This window comes from Danio rerio, chromosome 3 (assembly GCF_049306965.1).
Source record: "Danio rerio strain Tuebingen ecotype United States chromosome 3, GRCz12tu, whole genome shotgun sequence".
In the NCBI taxonomy this organism is placed as follows: Eukaryota; Metazoa; Chordata; class Actinopteri; order Cypriniformes; family Danionidae; genus Danio; species Danio rerio.
In genome coordinates this window covers 59,223,880-59,242,871 of record NC_133178.1, presented here as the reverse complement: position 1 = coordinate 59,242,871, position 18,992 = coordinate 59,223,880, and the positions used below count along the sequence as shown (strand labels likewise).

General features: G+C 38.5%; 1 protein-coding gene across 8 annotated transcripts in view; it reads left to right on the top strand.

The window, feature by feature from the left end:
• tex2 (testis expressed 2) overlaps window positions 1-18,992 on the top strand; it is a 52,418-nt gene that overhangs the window by 29,922 nt on the left and 3,504 nt on the right. For 4 of the 8 annotated variants that reach the window (XM_068217825.2, XM_005164255.6, XM_073943656.1 and 1 more), the window contains 9 exon segments: window positions 861-2,427; window positions 5,547-5,747; window positions 8,413-8,731; window positions 8,984-9,192; window positions 11,783-11,926; window positions 12,001-12,100; window positions 15,837-15,957; window positions 16,657-16,761; window positions 18,286-18,495. In XM_068217825.2, the coding sequence (XP_068073926.2) occupies window positions 886-2,427; window positions 5,547-5,747; window positions 8,413-8,731; window positions 8,984-9,192; window positions 11,783-11,926; window positions 12,001-12,100; window positions 15,837-15,957; window positions 16,657-16,761; window positions 18,286-18,495 (2,951 nt within the window). In that variant the 5' untranslated portion in view covers window positions 861-885. 8 annotated transcript variants of the gene reach the window in all.

The window sequence follows — 18,992 nt, the reverse complement described above, 5'->3', positions numbered from 1 at the left end:
AGAAGGTAATGATTCGCACTTGATTGCTTCGTACTGTTTTTATTTTTACTTTTTCTTACATTTTACGGGTGATAACAGATAAACAGACGTTTCGGCACAAAGCCTTCCTCAGTGTGTCTGTCCTCACTTCATTTTAAAAGGTCATTTTTAACTCTATGTATCATAATGGTGGACTTATTTTACCTACCATAGCATTTGTTTAAAAGTGCTTCATGTATTTACTGCTGAGGACACCGACCTGGACAGACTGTTAAGCATAGATTTAGTTTATTATAGTTTTTAAAAATTCGTTATTTTATTTTTTTTTTTTTAAGTTTATGTTGGGGATAAAAGGGTTTGAATACAAGTTTTACATAATATTTAGAATATTTTGCTAAGAAATAAAATCTAAAATATTTTTTTAATAATTTATTATGTTATTATTTAATGAATTAAGTTTTTTCCATCTGGGCCATGTAAAAAATTCCTTAGCCTTTAGCTCTTTATGGGTCAAAAATGTCATTCATAATGGTCTTAAAATGTCTTAAAGTCTTAAATTTAACCCTGTTGCGGCATTTACTGTACACTGAGACACAAAAACACGGTCATGAGCTGCATATGAACTCTTTAAGCAACCAACAGAATAACTTTTCTGTCCATTAAATAATGTCATTTTGCAAATGAATAACTGCATTAAGCCAGGTGACTTGCCAAAGCCAATGCACCAAACACCATCAGCGATTATAAGTGTAAAAATCCTCTGCCACAGTCTTTGAAAATTATGAAATGTTTTGTTCTCAATGAACTTGTAAGAATTCAATTCATGTTTATTTTGTATGAGTGTGTATCACTTGTAACCATTCTCTGTTCTTTTCCCACAGGCTGTGAGCTGTTTTGAATGGTGCCATGACCAGTAAGGGTGGTAGCCATGAAGACACGCTAAGCCCTCCGTCTTCCTCCTCTTCTCGGTCCTCAGCAGCCCGTAAGGTGCAGGTGCAGAGGTCGCTCTCCCGAGATACCATTACCATACATTTTTCTGCCAAGGGCAATGAGGAAGAGGAGGAGGAAGAGGAGCTCTACAGGCTAGCTGTTTCCCCTTCTGGCCTTGAAACTGAAGATCAGAGCATAGTCACAGCTCAGGAAGCCAGCGAGGAGCTTCTTTCTGAAGGACTGGGAGCAGACATGGTTACAGGAATGTCATGCCAAACTCAAAGTTCTGCCTTAGCTATCCAGCACCCCTCTGTTAGCCTGGGCTGCACGGCTACTTCTAATCTTGCTAGTTTCTCATGGCCCTCTGAGCAAAGGTCAACTCCCCCATTACCTTCCACCCATTCAGCTTCCTCCAGCTCATCACCAGCTAAGGCCCTACCTTCTAAGCCCTTTCTCAGCCTAGTCAAGTCACTTTCCTCTGAGGTAGAGTCTAGAGAGGCTCCCACTGTTGCTCCCCAGTCGGTAAGGCACCGCCATTTGATGAAGACTCTAGTTAAATCTTTGTCTACAGACACTGCTCGACCTGAGCAGGAGCCTTCGTCAACTCCTCGACCCCCAGATTCGAGGCTCAATCTGCATCTTTTTAAACCTTTCACCCAAACACGTGTTCCTGGTGGCAGTGGAGACTCCAAAACTGCTCCCTCATCCCCCCTCACTTCCCCCGATAGCCGTTCTTTCTTTAAAGTCCAGGAAGTGGAAGCACGCATTGAAGACACAAAGCGCCGTCTCTCAGAGGTCATGTGTGAACCCCTTCAGCTGCTCAGCAAAATCATTGGCGAGGAACCCGGTGGTGTGAGCGCAAACTCTTCCTCATCTACGGCTGCAGGAGTGTCTTACCGGTCCAGAAACCTTTCCTCCAGCGCCTCTGAACTCTCTAACCTGTCTGCCCTCAATGGCCACTCAGAAAGCAACAATAACTACTGCATCAAGGAGGAGGAAGATCTGGAGAATGAAAGCCCTGTCGAGAGTGCAACTGTTGAGTTGCCTCTCCATAGGTCACCCTCGCTAGGATTGGACCGGTGTTTTATGTCAACGCTCGCTCGCCAGGAAGATGAAGACTTCTGTGAGCTTTACACCGAAGACTTTGAGTTCTGCACTGATATGGAGTTAGATGGAGAAGAGACTCATATATCCCTAGTACAAAGAGGGAGTACAGCAGGATGCAGTGAGGAACCGACTGAAGGAGGGGAGGAGGAGGAAGAGGAAGATGAGCCTCCGGGAGTACCTCACAATGGACTGATTCTTCTTATATCTATAGTTTATGGATACTTTGTGTTGCCACTGCCTTCCTATGTGTGTTGGGTGTTGATGGGGGTGGCGGCGGGTTTCATGCTGGCAATTTTGGTGGTGTGGTTGTCGGCAAGACAGAAAACATCTTGGGGCCGTCATGGCAGCTTGAGTAGAAGACACCAATGGAACAGGGTTCCTTTGGATATCAAAGAACCAGCCATCTACAAGGTGAGTTCCACCCTGCTGCCTAAAGGTGATACTGGTACAGTGGTCTAGTCTGCAATTTGAAGAGTTGAAATTTCAATCAGTTTAATGCAAATGTTTTGTCCATTTGCATTTGACACATTCCTAGGGCGTACTCACACTATGTATAGTTGCCTTGAACCAGGCCGAAGCATGCTTGTCCCCCCTCCTGTCTCCTCCGACAGCACTCACTCACATTGCATTCGTGCCTGAGCACGCTTACATCATTATTAATGCGCTGTTCAGTAAGAAGCGCTCTCGCTCAGCACAGTGTAGATTTCTTTAGTTATGTCATTTTTTTAATAGATCAGCCACTTTTGACGCTCAAATACATTTATAAAGTCCTCGTGCTGCAGGAATTAGGAGGTTTGCCAAAGGTGCAGCTGACGCGCAGTGTGAGGTTTGCGTCTTTAAGGTCTTACTCACACTAGGTACAGTTGCCTCGAACCGGGCCAAAGCACGCTTGTCCCCCTTCCCGTATCCCCCGACGGCCCGCGCTCACACCACAAACGGGCTTCGGCACGCTTACGTCATCGCTGCTGCGCTGTTCAGTAAGAAGCGCTCTCTCACTCAGCAGCACATTTGAGATTTCTCTAGTTATATCGTTTCAGTCGTTTGATATGCCGTCAAATATTTCGCCAAACAGTCCTTAGAGATGCAGGGACACGCAGTCAGATATTTCGCCGAACAGATCCGCCATTTTTGGCGCTCATAAACAATCATAAAGCCCTCGTGCTGCAGGAATGAGGAGGTTTGCTGAAGGCGCGCAGCTGTCGTGCAGTGAGGGGTTTGCGTCTTTAATAAACTACAGCAATTTGCGTTCACTGAACAGTAAGAATTATTAATAAATCTATATGAAACAGTGCCTTAAAAGTCACGTCTCGCTTTCAGTTTCGGGCTTTTGCACTCACACACAAGCGTACCGTGCCAAAGCCCAAGTGAACCAGGCTCAGGCACACCTCTTCCAACCGGGCCAGGGCCGGCCAAGTGAAGCGTGCTTGAGCCCGATTCAGCGCACTCACACTTCTCAAACGATCCGGGAAACGGGCCTGGGCACTGTACGGATGGCATAGTGTGAGTAGGCCCTAATAATCTTCAATAGTTTGCGTTCATTAAACAATGAAAATGATTAATAAATACATATGAAACGGGCAATAAAAAGTCACGTCTCGTTTTTAGTTTCGGGCTCAGGCGCGCTTTGCACTCACACTACAAGCATTGAGCCTAAGTGAACTGCGCTCTGGCACACCAAGGTTTCCACTACATTCATTCTTCCATGGTGGGCGCCACACGAAAATTTATCCCGCCACTTCTACATTACAGCTTCTTATTCAAAACATTTAGTCATTTTTTTTTAAATAGCGTGTTGTAATCGCACCAAAATGTATTAAAAGGGAAGTGAATTATAACTTATAGATAACCAGATGATCATTAATTCTTGGCTAGAAATTGCAACAGCCATTGGAAAGGAGGAAAGTTTTTGTTAAAACTTTTGGAAAAACCTGAAGGATAGGTTTGTTAAAGCCAAAAGAGGAGACCTAGCGACAGAATTACAGAAATATGTTTTTCCACCATTCATAGGTTTTATACCAATGTTTATGTTACAATTTTGAATTTAAACCAACTTAATAGTTACAAAACTAAATTTAATGAACAAATTATTTATTTGATAACTGGAAAGGATTATTTGAACCCATCGGTTTACAATATACTGATGCCCTGATTTTCTAGGCTTTATTGGTGATATTGGTCAGGAATGTTGGACTATTATTGTATTTTTATCAAAAGTATAGAACAGAAACTAGCCAGACAGTAATGTGTGAATTGTGGAGTGGGCTAAATCTAAAAAATAACATCTGTATTTTTTAGTGAGTGTACTTTTTTTTATTTTATTCTTGCCATAATAAAAATATTTTTGTAGAACAATCAAATGTTCTCTTGTTATTAATATTTTAATAAGCTTTAATTGGTAAAACTGTCCAAGATATGAACAGAAGCAAGTGATGCTTCAAAGTTTGATTACAAAAAATCTTGAATGATTATAAAAATCCTTACAATCATTCAAATAATTTATAGAAATAATAAAAATGATTTGTTTTAAAATCTTGAATGAAATTAATGATATGACGTAGTTCCGGAAACGTCCTACTTCTCTGTTTATCCAACTGATTTTATGGTCAGTTCCTTTTGACCGCCCCCTGTCGTTTTAAAGAATATCACAATGGCGAACACGGCAAGTATAAAAGCCTCGTCCGTTTCGTGAGGTGCGCACACAGTCAGCGGAGGTGCGCGATGCGGCGCCAGCCGAAAGTATAAATCCAGCTTTATATGAGCATTGTTTCTTTTGGGTTGGAAAGTTAATTCACTGAATTTCTACAAAGTATGTTGTAGACTATAAGCTTGCATACTTTTTAGTCACATGCTTAACGCTTGTTTATTTTCCTCAAACTATAAAAAATGTGTACAGATTGATTTTTGACATTTGATATTTGATACTGACTTTTAGTTGTTTTGTAAAATGAAAACAGATGTTTCAATATAATGTTACCATTTACTGTCTATGTGAATTTATGCTTTGAATTTTTACTGCAAATGTCACATCCATAACGCTGGAATTGTTCATATTTCTCCATTTAGATATTATAAGTTAAGTATTAAATGCTCAACTAGTTTCACTAAATATTCAGTTGGTCTTTGCAAGCATTATTAAATGAAAGCTTTTGGTTTTTCTGTTCTATTTTCTATACAGTCATGCCCAGAACAGATCCGGATTTATAAATGAAATAATCACGCTATTTATAAAGGATTGCGAAACATTGCTGTTTTCCAACAGTGCTTTTATGTTTATTCCTACCTTGCACAGCTTGATTAACAAGAAATGTTTCATTTCTGAAAAGGTGAAAGCTGCAGGTTGCTATGTTCGCTTGTTTTACCTTTTGGGTTGTCACCATTTCAACAGTTCTTGATACTACACAGATTGAGTCAAAGCAGTTTTACACAAAAATAGGCAGAAATGTTCAACACAACAACCAGGAACTGTATCAAAAAAAGTACATTAGTTGTAAAAAAGTTTATTATAAATGTCTGTGCTTGTATACACACAGGGTTGGATGAATGAGATCTGCAGTTATGACCCTGAGACATATCACGCCACACTCACTCACTCTGTGTATGTGCGTCTGGAGGGCTCTGTCCTGCGACTGTCCAAACCTAACCGCAATATCCCCCGTCGGGCAACCTTCAGTGAACTCAAACCTGATGTCACCTATGTTAGCCAAAAAATTTATGATCTCACTAACAGTAAGGTGAGTGTGACATACAACCTGTTTTGTTTTTCATCTGTAACACTATTTAAAGCTACTCTTAATTACCATTAATGTTATTAACTGAACACAGAGACCAGGTATACTGTTTTTGTTACTATTTTTTCAATACAAGTCAAAAAAAAATAAAAAAAGGACTTGAAATTAAAGTGTTAAAGGGATATTTCTGCCAAAAATTAAAATTCTGTTTTCATTTAATCATCCTCTACTTGTCCCAAACCTGTTTGATTTTTTTTCTGTAGTTGTACACTAAAGCAGGTCTACTGAAGAATGCTGGAGGACAAAACGCCATTGATTTGCACAGTTTTTTTGTTGTTGTTCTTACTATTGATGTCAATAGCTGCTTTTTTCAAGATGTTTTAAACTTGTCTTATCTTTGTCTTAACTTTAATGTTGTCTTTATTGTTTTTTGGGTAAACACTCTCTCTTTATATTGTTTTTGCATAATTTGTTGTATATTCAAATGCCTTCATGTATCTACATCCTTCTGCAACATTTAATTTAATCATTCATTGGAATTATGGAGGACCAGAAGTGACACTTAAAAATAAAATAAATCAATTTAATAATTCAAACATAAAAATATAAATATATTAATAAGTATATAAATAAAATTACCTTTAAATGTGTAAATACATGGACAATTTTAAGTATTTAATTCTTGTTTTAAAACAAGCATTAAAAAATAAACCAATAAATCATTTTATATTTTTGCAAATGCTTTTCTCCCCTTGTATTTGACAACTGCTTTTTCTTTTTTTCCCCCAAATGCCTTTCGTTATCTTTTTGTCAATCGAGTTCAAAAATGCCATTGGTCAGTACATGCCTGGAAGCAAACAATCAATTTTCACCTTAAACCTAGTAAATGTAACACACAATGGCATTTTTTAACTCGATTGACAAACGGATAACGAGAAGCAATCTGCTAAACAACAAAGAGAGGAAAAGCCTTTGCTGAACGCTTTTTTAAAAGCCATTTAAAATGTGCTTTCAATTAGTTTAATTAATATATTATTAATATAACAATATTGTTGTTTGATTAGTCAGCCCATTAAAACAGGAATAAAAAAAAACAGATTTAAATTTTGATTTATTAATATATTTAAAAAAAAATTCTAAATGTATTGTTTGATTAAAACACAATTATATACATTTGGATTGTTTCATTAAGGGAAGTTTATTCATAAACAAATTTCGAGAGGATCACGTGCTTATGATTGTTCACAGCTGTTCCAACTTTAGCTAATGACTGATTATCCTATCAGACGATCCTTAACTCACTATACCAGACTTTTCTCATCTCAATATCTTCTTCTTGAAGAAACCCCCCACCCAACTCTAATTTCCCTCCTTTCAAACGGGCGGCACGGTGGCCAACGATTAGCGCTGTTGCCTCACAGGAAGAATGCCCCTGAAAGGCGTCATTTCTGTGCGGAGTTTTGCTCGTTCTCCCCATGATCGTGTGGGTTTTCCACGGGTCCTCCGGTTTCCTCCCACAGTTCAAAAGCAAGCACCCTAAACAATTAATCCAAAATATTTTAGCCAAACTCTGAGTACACCTTCTCAGCATCCATATCTTGACACTTAGCTACAATAAGCAGGAGGGGGAGTCATCGAGATCTACCTGAGCTCAAACTCCCCTCTCGCCAACGGGAGGGATCCCAGTGCTCGAGGATCTTATAAGCTCAGGGCTCTCTCCCGGGACAGCACGCCAAACTAGCTTTATCATCAATCGTCTGCTAAGTGTGAACTCTTAAAATACCATTTAAAATGAGATTTATTTGTTTCAGGGTTCATACACATATTTACTACTAAAATTCCATGAATTCTCCAAGATTTTTTCAGAACTTTCAAGTACATTTTCATGATGTAATGTTTCATGTAAAGTCTACCTGATAAATAATGAGAAAAACAATGACGTTTAAATGTATCACAGCATGTCATAGAACACGCAACAATCTGTTTTGTTTAAATGAGTTTTTATATCTTTTGAAAATTTATTTTGATAATGCTAACACAGCAATAACAATGTGAGAGCAAGTTTTTGGCCAAGAACTGAAAATAAAGACAACTAACCTATTTTCAAGTTAGGGCTGCACAGTATATCATTTCAGCATCGATATCGTAAATATTTCAAAATTTAAAACATCCAGCCACATGAATTTTTTTGTAACTTTGATAAAGATTAAATAATATAGATTATTTATAGATTTACTCCTTTACAAAATGCCCCCAATCAATCCAAATAAACCTGTTAAATCATCTGGTAAAATTGTGTTAACATCGCAATGTACGTCACAGAAATATAAAATATCGTAAAGTCAGATTTTTTTCAATATAGTGCAGCCCTAATTCAACTATACAGATATCTGTCAAAGTAATTTCCATGACTTTTCCAAAACTGTGGGTTTTTCTGTTTTTCCAAAACTTTTTCAGGCCTGGAAAATTCCATATCAAAATTCCTTGACTTTTCCAGGTTTTCCATGACCGTATGAACTCTGTTGTTAACCTTTTTTATGCTTCTATGAGTAAATTTGATTCGTCACTCCTGGTCCTCCTTATTGAATAACATTGTTTCGCCAAACTTTTAAAATCTAAAATTCATTTTAGTATTTTTTTAAACAAATTAAGAATTCTTGCATTACAGGTCTACCTGGTACCTAACAACCTGGCCAGGAAAAGGGTGTGGAATAAGAAGTATCCCATCTGCATTGAGCTGGCCAAGCAGGATGATTTCCTTGCCAAAGCCCAGGGAGAAAAAACAGAGGTGATGGAGGAGAAGACCCTTACAGCCGGAGACAAGGCTGAGATAGTAAGCACTAGTGAGGAACCTAAGAGACTGCACACAGAACCTGTGCTGTACCTCTTTGGGAGGACAGGACGAGATAAAGAAGAATGGTTCAGAAGGATGCTGTTTGCATCTAAACTGAAATCCGAAGCCAAGAAGCCCTCAGGCCTGCCTACAAGTAAGACTAAAACTCATCTTTACAAATATTCCTTTCTTCAAATCATTTAATAGATCTTAAATAAGACCAATTTAAAAGATTGTTCTGAAATCCAGAGTTTGTTTTGGTTGGCATTTTAATTAATCAGAGCTTCAACTCTGATCAGGGTATTTTTGTTCTATAGCAATGAAGTCCATGATTTACAGATGAAGCATTTCTGTTCGTGTTTTGAAAGAATAATTAGCGTCATCACCATGATCTCTCTCTTGTCAGGCTGTCTGTCTCACAGTCGCAGCAGCAGCCGTGGCAGTCTGGATGAAGTGCTCCAGTCTCATCCCAAACAAAAAGACCTCGGTGCCAGTGTCAAACAGAAAGTTCTGGAATACAACGTCTATATGGCCAAATATGTCAGCCAATCAGTTGGAAGCCCTACCACGAGCCCTGTTCAGAGTGCTGGAAGCAGTCCTGGAACCACTAAAAAGGTGCTACTCCAAAACATCTGCCACCGAACCTTTCACTTATTTCTGAAAGCCTTCATCCTTTTTTTAACACCAAACCTCAACTGATCTGACTCGATTGACCCTTCGCTAAGCCCCGCTGTCCTTAGTTACTGTTGCTATGCCTGTCAAGCTTTTGCCTGGCATGTATGTTACAATGTGTATGTGCCGGTGTCAGACATTGCCAGAGATATAATTAGTCATTTTTGGCGAACAGGTGAGATATCTGAGAAAGCCAGGCAGAAAAGGACTGCAGTATGCATTACAGGGGTATATTCACCACATAATACGCAACCGATTGGAAAATAATTGAACCAAAATTGAAGCTAAAGCCTAGCCTGATAGATTTGTGCCAACTATTAGCATCACTGACCCATAACAATGTGCAGGACCTATAACTGTCAGTATGTTTGTGTGCTTTTTATACCGTTTCTTTCCTAATTTGCAGTTAAGTGGAAAAATAAATACATTAAAATGCAAATCAAAGCATAAATAGCAGAGGTGAACAAATATATTTTCCTTACCAGCAAATAATAATCCGACACCAAATATAAAAGCAGACATTAACCCGCTATAACATCATCACCAATGACTAAATCTCCAAAAGGCTGACGAATTGTGAAGTTTATTTATAAACAAATTTCGAGAGGATCATGTGCTTATGATTGTTCACAGCTGTTTCAACTTTAGCTAATGACTGATTATCCTATCAGACGATCCGTAACGCACTATAAATAACCAGACTTTTCTTATCTCAATATCTTCATCTTGAAGAAACCCCCTCACCCAACCCTACTTTGCCTCCTTTTAAATGGGTGTCACGGTGGCCAGCGATTGGCGCTGTTGCCTCACAGCAAGAATGCCCCTGGATTAATTCCTTTCCAAACCAGGCGGCATTTCTGTGTGGAGTTTTGCTTGTTCTCCCCGTGGTCGCGTGGGTTTTTCCCCAGGTCCTCCGGTTTCCTCCCAAAGCTCAAAACAAGCACCCTAAACAATTAATCCAAAATATTTTAGCCAAAATCTGAGTACACCTTCTCAGCATCCATATCTGACACTTAGCTACAATAAGCAGGAGGGGGAGTCATCGAGATCTACCTGAGCTCAAACTCCCCCTCTCGCCTTGCAACGGGAGGGTGCCCAGGGCTCGAGGATCTTATAAGCTCAGGGCTCTCTCCCGGGGCAGCACGCCAAACTAGCTTTATTATCAATCATCAGCTAAGTGTGAACTCTTGAAACATTGGTGAATTGTAGCTCTGACATGGACATGAGGGATATAAATTACTGAAAAACAGCTGAGGGTGAAGTATATTGATCACAAGTGCTCAGTTTGTGATCACATCTCTGTTTTGTTCTGTTGATATGTCATTTCAAATATTCGTAGCTTGAAACAGTTGGAAATATGACTGGATTGTGCTGCTCCTCAGCCCCTCACACAGCCCCTCACACAGCTTGCTCCACGCTGGCATTTCTCCCTTTGGGTTTTAAGTTTTGGAAAGGAAAAAAATTCCACCACCCCGTCCAAACGTTTTGAATACCGTGTATTAGATTTTCAGAATCCATATCCACAACGCTTTTGCTTGTTTCCCCCACTTGAAAGATTGACAGACCTCCTGCACGTAGCTACAGTTGCTGAGCCACGATTGGTGTGTGGCAGTTTTAGGGTGTGGCTTAGTGATCTGTCAAATTGTCAATTGTCCCTTTCACACATACAAACTTTTCTAGTAAATTGACATGAAGAGTTTGTGAGAATAGACCCTCAGGTAATGGAAAAATGAGTAGAGTTGCCAGAATGAGTAAATTGCCAGAATTCAGTGGGGTTTTTTTACCAGTAAATTTGTTCCAGTAAAAATACTGCAATTTACTGTTATTACTGTGTGAAAGGCAGACATGACTGAACTCGTAAATTTAGACTTTGGCATTGTTGAGTGAGGGTGCAGTAGTGTAACCTGTATCATAAAACACATTCCCTAAGTTTAAATGTTAGAAGGTCCCGTGAAAGTTTTTTTCAGATGTTAGAAGGGCCTAATTTGTGTCGGATGACTCCGCCATCAAACACTCACCTCATCATTTATTCATGTCACCCCATGTCAGTTTCTTATCACATCATAACCAAGATGCTTCTCATTTGCTTTTCCTTTGATGCACTCACTGGCAGAGCTGTCATAAAACAAAACACTATTGGCTGTTTTTTTTAATGGGAGGAACTGCTTTGTCCCACCCTCTCATTGTGTTTTGGTTGAGATTTACGTCAAACATCGAGTAAAAATGCATATTATAAAGCACTTCTTGGGACCTTTAAGGTTTACCATTGTATGGGCCATGTTCAGTTAGTTGACTAAGTCATTACATATGGTTTCAGTTGTGATCTTTTTGTTTGCCCATGTAAATGGGAAAACGTGCTTAATCAGGGTTACATCCATTGCCCTTTTATGGCACAATTTGAGGAAATATTTGAGGATGTTGTAAAAACTGTATCAATATCTACTGTGAATTGCTCCCACGTTACCACTAAACAATGAAATTAGCCGTGGTTTTCTGTAGTCTAAATTAATATTTTCTGTTTTGTTTGTCAAAGTTTCCAGAAAGTTGTGAACAGAGCGCTGAAACAGAGGCGTGGATCAATGCTCTTTTGGGTCGCATGTTCTGGGATTTTCTTAGGGAGAAATACTGGGCAGATGTGGTATCCAAAAAGATCCAGAAAAAGCTGAGTAAGATTAGGGTGAGTACTGATGCAGACCAGACTCGAAGTTTTTATTTTAAAATCGGAACTTATTTTTGTCTTAATTATTTCAGCTGCCATACTTCATGAATGAGCTGACTCTGACTGAGTTAGACATGGGAATATCCATTCCCAAGATCCTCAGCTCTTCTAAACCTTCTGTAGATCACAAAGGTAAGGCCTGACCAGTACTACAGTGTGTGTGTGTGTGGGTGGGTGCGTGCGTGCGTGTGTGGGAATACTCAGTATGCTGTACTGTCCACACACCCTCAGAAAAAGACCTGTGGGTTTGAGTCACTGACAACATGCATAGTAGTGTATATAAATCTGTATTTAAAAAAAGAAAGAGGATTTTTTAAAGAGAAGCTTCCATGTGGATTTTCACCTAAATGAAAGCTCTTTTGTTTGGTTTTTGAAAGATTACAGTTGTTTCATGTAAAGTAATAATACAATTAAGTTTACCAATTAACAGTTAACTAGTATATTATGGTGATATTTCTGTTTATTTGCTTCATTTTTATCATTTTATGAAATAAATATATGTTTAAATTGATGCTTGTGCACTCCCCGGCCACTTTATTAGGTACACCTAACGCAAATTTCTAATCCGCCAATCACATGGCAGCAACTCGATGCATTTAGACATGTAGACATGATCAAGACGATCTGCTGGACTTTAAACTGAGTATCAGAATGGGGAAGAAAGGGGAGTTAAGTGACTTTGAACGGGGCATGGTTGTTGGTGCCAGACAGGCTGGTCTGAGTATTTCAGATACTGCAGATCTACTGGGATATTCACACACAACCATCTCTAGGGTTTACAGAGAATGGTCTGAAAAGAGAAAATATCCTGTGAGCAGCAGTTCTGTGGGTGCAAATGTCTTGTTGATGCCAGAAGGTAGAGGAGAATGGCCAGACTGGTTTGAGCTGATAGAAAAGCAACAGTAACAGTTACAACCGAGGTATGCAGAAGAGAATCTCTGAATGCACAAAATGTCCAACCTTGAGGCGGATGGGCTACAGCAGCAAAAAAACACAAAGGGTGCCTCTTCTGTCAGCTAAGAACAGGAAACTGAGGATACAATTCACACAGGCTCACCAAAATTGATGAATAGAATATATGAAAAACGTTGCCTGCTCTGAGGAGTCTCGATTTCTGCTGCAACAATCCGATGGTAGGGTCAGAATTCTGTTGTCAACAATATGAAAGCATGGATCCATGCTGCTTTGTATCAATAGTATAGGCTGGTGGTGTAATGGTGTAGGGCAGGGGTGTCAAACTCAATTCCTGGAGGGCCGAAGCCCTGCACAGTTTAGTTCCAACCCTGCTCCAACACACTTACCTGTAGGTTTCAAACAAGCCTGAAGGACTCAATTAGTTTGATCAGGTGTGTTTAATTAGGGTTGGAACTAAACTGTGCAGAGCTGCGGCCCTTTTGGAACTGAGTTTGGCACCTGTGGTGTAGGGGATATTTTCTTAGCACACTTTGGGCCCATTAGTACCAATTCGGCATCATGTTAATGCCAGAGCTTACCTGAGTGTTGTTGCCAACCACGTCATTCCCTTTATGACCACAGTGTACCCATCTTCTGATGGCTTTTACATCTTAACAGATTGTTTCCAAAAAATATATAGAAGTCACATTTTTGGATGACCTTGTTCATGTCTTAATTAAAATAAGAGTCTGGTCATAAACAATCTTTTTTGTGGTCTCAATGACACAGTCAAGTCATATCTATGCTCTAATGCTCTGTACTGATTGCGCAGCACCCCTACAGTCACTGCTTCAGTGAGTGTGTGTTATCTGGTAAATAGCCAGACTCCTGCCAGCTTGTTAAACTTCTCATTCGTCATCTAGGAAGCAGACCGCTGAGCTTGGAGGATCAGTGTGTTTCTGAACCAATCAGGGTGTAGCAAACTCAAGCACTGACCTTTCACTCGCTCAGGAGGAAGTGCGCATCATGACAGGATGGCTTTTGAAATTGCCAGGGGTTTGCTAGCAACTCCTGCATCCATTTAATCAGTGTAAACCCATGCTGGGTGTAGATCTTTTAATTTTTTTAAATCTGTGAAATGTGAACGAAAGCTACATTTGTTTTAAGGCGCCAAACTGTATAAATGAGATGCAAGTTTTTGACCTATTTTAACTTAACTACTGAAGAACAATGCACCACCAATATGTAACTCCCTTCCATGTTTTGCTAGATTGTAAAACTTTAAAGGTTTTTAGGCAAGAATATTTTACTGACAGTAGATTTATGGATGTTTTTCAAATCATCTCCCCAGGATGATTTTTAAGTTATTCGTTGTGAGTGAAAAAAAAATAAGTTAAATATCATATTTTACATTCTATATATATATATATATATATATATATATATTTTTTTTTTTTTTTACCCAGAGATGGGTTGCGGCTGGAAGGGCATCCGCTGCGTAAAAACTTGCTGGATAAGTTGGCAGTTCATTCCGCTGTGTCCACCCCGGATTAATAAAGGGACTAAGCTAACAAGAAAATCAATGAATATATATATATTATTATTATTTTTTTATTATTATTATTTATTTATTTATTTTTTTTAATTTATTTATATATTAGATCTCTGAACTTCCCATTAAGTAGCCAGTAGGTTTCTGCTGTGGCAATAAATAAACAAGCACACAAACCTGTATTCAGGGCACAACGTTTGCAATTTAGTGTATAAAGGCATAAATTAAAGTAGTTTGTTTTTGGCCATAATTTGAAGAAAAAAAATCAGTGTCAGCGATGGATAACTTTTTGTTCCTGGGGTTCGTTCTTCGTACATGGATCACTCAATTAGCTGGATTTGGATATTGATGATTTGATCAAGATCATTTTGTTCTTTAAAACTCATGCGAGAGTTGTTGTCATAACAGATCTGGTAGCTCAAACCTGCTCGGGAGCAGACCTATTTCATATAAACAGGATTAGATTGGGTCTTTTCAAGCAAAGGTAATACTGAAAGTATGTACAAAATGCTGATATTTTCGTACAGTAGTAGTTGTATACGCTTGGGGAAAATAGTAAAATAGTTTAAAAAATTTATATGTGTATTTCATAGAAGTTTAAAATACATAAAACATGAGCTGATGCTCTGAATTAGGTGTGTTTGTTAAGGAGAAATGGGTTGTTTCTCAATTCCAAGAATGCAGAGAACGGACTCGTGTTTTTCTATAAACCATTCTTGCCAAGTTTCCTCAAAAGAATAAACTCGGGAGACTTTGAGAACACAGAACGCATCCTTTGAGAAATGAGATGCTGCGATCTTCCAGATGATCATGTGACCTTCACATGCTATTAACAGGAAATTATTTCAGCATTACATCCTCAATACATCGATCTCTTTTCAATATATGTATAACATTCACAAAAGCCTTTCAAATGTACTTTGCACAATTCAAATAAAACTGATTTTAATAGGAATTTCAGCAAATAAACACCCTATTATGTTTATGCTTTTGTTATTCTTTTTATGTCAATGTTTAGTTTTACCGTCTCATTTAGGGAAACTTCTGAGATAACTAAGTTATGTCTGAACTTTAATAATAAATATGCTGCGCTTCTCGCCTGCTTCATACAGTGGCAATGACTTGTAAAGCGAGTACTGCACTCGAGTCTGCATGGATGCATCAGAGTTCAGTCACGCGTCCTCTGTTCTTGCGGTCTAGTTTTAGAACTGAACTTTGGTGTTTGATGATGATGTTACAATAAGAACACAAGATCGCTTAAGAACGTATATTAAAAAATAGCCATAAAAAACTGTGAAGTGCTTGTTATACTCTAGGAAGGTGATTTGAGTTGTTTCATTCGAAGTGTAAAATGGAGCTGACACCATTTTTTAGTACTCTTTTTAATGACCAAATCCATTTTTTTTTTCTTTCCATTTATAGGCCTTTGGTTTGACTTGGAGATATCCTACAATGGTTCCTTTCTCATGACTCTTGAAACCAAAATGAACCTGACCAGATTGGGAAAGGAGGGAGAAGGCCTTGGGGAACAGGGGAAAGAAGGGTAAGAGTATGGATGACAATTCATTCAAAATTGTCATTGTATGTTCTCAGATATTCCTCATGATGTGAATCAAATATCTAAGCTTTTGCTTTTTTTGTGAAATGCTGTTATTGTTGTCTTTTTTTATTTATTTATTTATTTTTTGATGGGTTATTTTTCTTTTGAATTTATCATTTACTCTTTTTGCTGTTTCCTCTGGACTCATAACTATATGGATGTGAACTTTTATTGGTAAGTTGAATCAGGGCTTTTCTGAAATCTCTCATTATACGCTGAATGTTTTTTTCTGCTTCTCAAAATTTCACTTCATATGTTAAAGTGTAGCAGATAAACACTTCACCGCTGAAACATCACCACATCCCCTATGGTCTGCATGTGCTTTCATAAGTTCTGTTCCAAGCCCTTGATTAAATGCTACATTGCATTCTGTGATAGTGATGAGTGGTACATAATGGTTTGTTTCCGAAACATGTAAAAGATGACATAGTATAATAGCTCACTGGGGTTTGAAACAGAGCTTGTAGCTTTGTTGTGAAAAAAACAACTCTTTGTGCAATAGCTATGTAAAGGACCATTTCAGCTGTAGTGCAGGTGTGTAGCAGGAGCTTTGCACATTTCCTTGCTTTTGGAAAACATGTTATAATCATTTTAAAAAGCCAATTAAGCTTTTATTTGTTTTTGTGCATGCACTAGATCCAGACCCCGCACTTACTTCCTGGCCGACAGTGATGAAGAGTCATCAAGTGCAGGATCTTCTGATGAAGAAGATACTGTTGAAGTGCCTGAAATCCCAGGGGTGGAGGGGTGAGATTTTCCTTCTGGTTACTATCTGGAAAGTATTCATAGTGCTTCAAGTTTTCCACTTTTATATGTTACAGCCTTATTCCAAAATAGATCAAATTAATTTAATTCAATCAAATTCTACACACAATACCCCATAATGACAATGTGAAAAAATGTTGGAAATTTATTCAAAATAAAAAACCTGAAAAATCACGTGTTCCAAATATTCACAGGCTTTGCAGAGAAGCTCTAAAAATTAAGCTCAGGTACATTCAGGTACAACCACCAGGACTCTTCCTAGAGCTGGCCAACCATCTAAGCTGAGTGATCAGGGGAGAAGGGCATTAGTCAGGGAAGTGATCATTAACCCGATGATCACTCTGTCTGAGCTCCAGCATTTTTCTGTGGAGAGAGGAGAACCTTACAGAAGGACAACATCTGTGCAGCAATTCACCAATCAGGTCTGTGTGGTAAAGTGGCCAGACGGAAGACACTCCCCACCTGGAACTTGCCAAAAGGCATCCAAAGGACTCACAGACCATAAGAAACTAAATTCACTGCTCTGATGAGACTAAAATTGAACTCTTTGGAGTGAGTGCCAGGCGTTACGTTCTGAGAAAACCAGGCACCACTCATCACCAGGCTAATACCATCCCTACAGTGAAGCATGGTGATGGCAGCATCATGCTGTGGGGATGTTTTTCAGCAGCAGGAACTAGAAGACTAGTCAGGAGGATAGAGGGAAAGATGAATGCAGCAAGAGACTTCCTGAATGAAAACCTGCTTCAGAGTGCTCTGGACCTCAGACTGGGGCGACGGTTCATCTTCCAGCAGGACAATGACTTAAAAGCACACCAACAAAATATCTATGAAGTGGCTTCATAACAACTCGGTGATTGTCCTTGAGTGGCCCAACCAGAGCCCAGACCTAAATCCTGTTGAACATCCCTGGAGAGATCCGAAAATGGCTGTACAGCGTTGCTTCCCATCCAACCCAATATAGCTTGAGAGGTACTGCAACGAGGAATGGGCAAAATTTCCCAAAGACAGGTGTGCCAAGCTTGTGGCATCATATTCAAAATTTAAAGTTTTTTTATTTTTAATTAATTTGCAACAATTTTAAAAAACCTTTTTTCACATTGTCATTATGGGGTATTGTGTGTAGAATTTTGAGGAAATAAATTAATTGAATCATTTCGGAATAAAGCTGTGACACAAAAAAATGCGGACAAAGTGAAGCGATATAAATACTTTCTGGATGCAGTGTAATTCATAATGTACTTCATAACCATTTGACACAACAATGCTAAGTACTGAGACAGAGTTGAAATAAGTATTTACAGTTCACTTCTTAAGTTGTTTTTATGTACTTCTGTATGAATGTGTTTATTTTGTGTACTACTTTTTGAACACCTTCAGCATTTTTGTTAAGAGATTTGTTTGTCTGTTATATAATAGGAAAGTTTGATTTTAGATGCTACCAGAATCGGTTTATGAATCAAAGATGTATAAACCTTTGTAGAACACTGCATACTTTCTTCACAGTTTTGTTGGGGGACACAAACCAAGCAAAATCATGCGCTTTGTGGACAAGATTGCCAAATCCAAGTATTTCCAGAAAGCCACAGAGACTGAGTTCATTAAAAAGAAAATCGAAGAAGTGTCCAATACTCCGCTGCTCCTGACGGTGGAGGTCCAGGAGTGCCAAGGAACACTTGCCGTTAACATTCCCCCACCTCCAACAGACAGAATATGGTAAAGCCTATTATTTAACTTCTAGTTCAAATTGCTGCTGCATGGAATTGTCGTCTGATCTTTAGCCATCCTCAACTTTGCTATTATGCCATCTGCTGGTCATATTTCTATGTTTTTTTGGGCTACTCGAGCCTGAAGAGATTCAATTTTAAAATGTGTGGCAAAGATAAAAATCACAGATCTTTACTAGATGACTTTTGTAATATTTTAAGAAAGTGAGAAATATAAGATTATTTTAAAGAAATCAGGGTTTCTACAGATTTCATCAAGACAAATTTAAGACCTTTTCAAGACCATTAATGAATAATGAATAAAAGATTTAGACTTACACAAGGCTAAACACTAAGGTTTTTTTTCTAATGGCCCAGTTAAAATATAAAAAGATAAAAACAAATGCTATAGTAAGGAATATAATTAAATCATATGTATAAAAATATAGAGTTAATAACTAAGAGTTTATGCATTTTATTGAGATGGAATGTTAGTGATTGAATGGG